This window comes from Vigna unguiculata, chromosome 11, assembly GCF_037176805.1.
Source record: "Vigna unguiculata cultivar grain cowpea cultivar isolate G323 ecotype 2 chromosome 11, ASM3717680v1, whole genome shotgun sequence".
In the NCBI taxonomy this organism is placed as follows: Eukaryota; Viridiplantae; Streptophyta; class Magnoliopsida; order Fabales; family Fabaceae; genus Vigna; species Vigna unguiculata.
In genome coordinates this window covers 14,514,736-14,516,955 of record NC_140802.1, presented here as the reverse complement: position 1 = coordinate 14,516,955, position 2,220 = coordinate 14,514,736, and the positions used below count along the sequence as shown (strand labels likewise).

The window sequence follows — 2,220 nt, the reverse complement described above, 5'->3', positions numbered from 1 at the left end:
TGACACCGTTAACACAATACTAACGAATGAGCCTAATTGTTACACATTTTCAAAACTATGGACCTAATTGAGACTAACCAAAATCCTAGGACCTATCTGAGATTTTTTAACAAAAACATGGACCAAGGGAGTATTTTAACCTAATAAAAATCAATAATGATAATAAAAAAATTATTTTTAAATAAGTTTTCATTAAAAAAAAAAGGAAAAATCTTCGATTTAAGAAAGAAATAAGTAAACAAAAGGAGCCACACTCTTTTTACCACAAAGATATGCATAAGGAATAACAAATATATTTTCAATACAATTTTTGTTTCTTATTAATTTTACGAATTCCTTAAAGTAATAAACACAATTTATAATGACTTTGATTTAAGATTTTTATATTGCGTAAGAAACTAAACGCAATTTATTATTCTATACTATACTATTTATTTAAAAGGATGTTTCAAAATGTGGAGAAAAAGTAAAGAAAGTCCCAATCTGCACATACGCTACAACAGAAAATCCGACCGTTGAAACCTATCCATCAACGTTTCATAATTGTCCAATTTGCAGTCCACGGATCGCAAAGATGAACCGTCGATCAAGTGTCCATCCAACGACGGAGATCAAAACTCAAAACTTGGAAGCACCTTCAATAAATACCCCCGCATATCTCCCTCTCAAAAATCATTCATTCAAAAACTGAAGCCCAAACAAATCCTAAATTTTCAAATTCGTTTGCAATCTTTCTCTGCAGTCTCGTCTTAGCTTTAATTCAAAGTTCCAATTCGAAAATGTCTGGTCGTGGCAAGGGAGGAAAGGGATTGGGCAAGGGAGGTGCGAAGAGGCACAGGAAAGTGCTTCGCGATAACATTCAGGGCATAACGAAACCAGCAATTCGGCGATTGGCGAGAAGAGGCGGTGTCAAGAGAATCAGTGGATTGATCTATGAGGAGACCAGAGGAGTTCTCAAGATATTCTTGGAGAACGTGATTCGCGACGCTGTGACCTACACCGAGCACGCTAGGAGGAAGACGGTTACGGCCATGGACGTGGTGTATGCCCTGAAGAGACAGGGAAGAACCCTTTATGGTTTTGGAGGCTGATTCAATGCTTTGATGATTTCTTTTACTTTGAAATAATCTTATGATATAAGATTTGCTTGTTTTTAGGAATCCTTGTGATTTTCTTAATGTATACAACTATTTCCCCTTTTGTGAAATGAAAAATATCATGAAGAATGTCAGTTGAATGTAATGCAGTAAGGTTTTGGTGTAGTTCATTATTTTAATGGTTTGTATCTATGTTTTATCCAATCCGAATTACGCTATGATAGTAATCCAAAACTTTGAATTTATTCACCAAAGCCTTTCTGAAACAGGTTGAAATCCGGAGAGTTAAGGCATCTAAATGTTGGAGAAGAGAACTTTACTCATACCATTTGTAAGATGTATTATTTTAATACAATTAGATTCTAAGATGTATTATTTTAATACTCCTCCGACTAATAGTTCTATTAGTGAGTACTAGAATGAGATTGACAAAACACATTACTGTTTAAAAAGTTATCTTTTACATTTTTTTTCTTGTTTTATTGGTAGGATTTAATCTCTCTAGTTTTATTTAAATTTAGGTTGAATTATAAACGTAAATGCGTTGAAATTGGGCTTTAATTCAAGATTTAATCACCCAAAATAAGAGCTACAAAGTTCTATCAAGTGAAGAATTCAAAAGTCCTAAGGTAATAATAAGGTCATGAAGATCTAAATTAGTTTAAATAAAACAGAAAGTTGTGTTTTATGACTATCAAAGATTATCGTCAAATTTACCATAGAAAGTGTAATTGTTAAAGTTTAACATTGATCGCAAAATTACTAAACATAATCTTATGAGTCATGTGTAAAAGGAAAATGATCGGATGACATCTAAATTTTTATCACTTTTTACTTCGTTACGTGACTCCATACGTCGTATAATGTTTTGATTTAATTTTCAATGTTAATTTCAATGTTGGCATGAAAGGAGAAAAAGTGGGGTTCAATTTTAATTTTAGACTCGACTTTTTCCTTTCTTAATTTCATTTCTTTACAATTTTGTCACTGATTTTGTTTTGATGCGGCCTCTTTTACTTTGGTTTCGTTGCAATCCTTTGAGAAAGTAGTTCTTTGAAAAAATATCCATATAAATAAAAAATACATACATAATTTAATATATTAATAAAATAAGTCTTGTAAT

At 31.9% G+C, this 2,220-nt stretch overlaps 1 protein-coding gene across 1 annotated transcript; it reads left to right on the top strand.

Moving 5' to 3' along the window:
* Window positions 1–669: 669 nt before the first annotated feature.
* Window positions 670–1,262, top strand: LOC114169508 (histone H4). The gene has a single exon (XM_028054685.2). The coding sequence runs from the start codon at window positions 780–782 to the stop codon at window positions 1,089–1,091; it is 312 nt and encodes a 103-aa protein (XP_027910486.1). The 5' UTR covers window positions 670–779; the 3' UTR covers window positions 1,092–1,262.
* The last annotated feature ends 958 nt before the right edge of the window (window positions 1,263–2,220 follow it).

What these genes read in the sequence shown, in the direction of transcription:
- LOC114169508 (XM_028054685.2), top strand. Translation starts at nt 780, where the DNA reads ATGTCTGGTCGTGGCAAGGGAGGAAAGGGATTGGGCAAGGGAGGTGCG.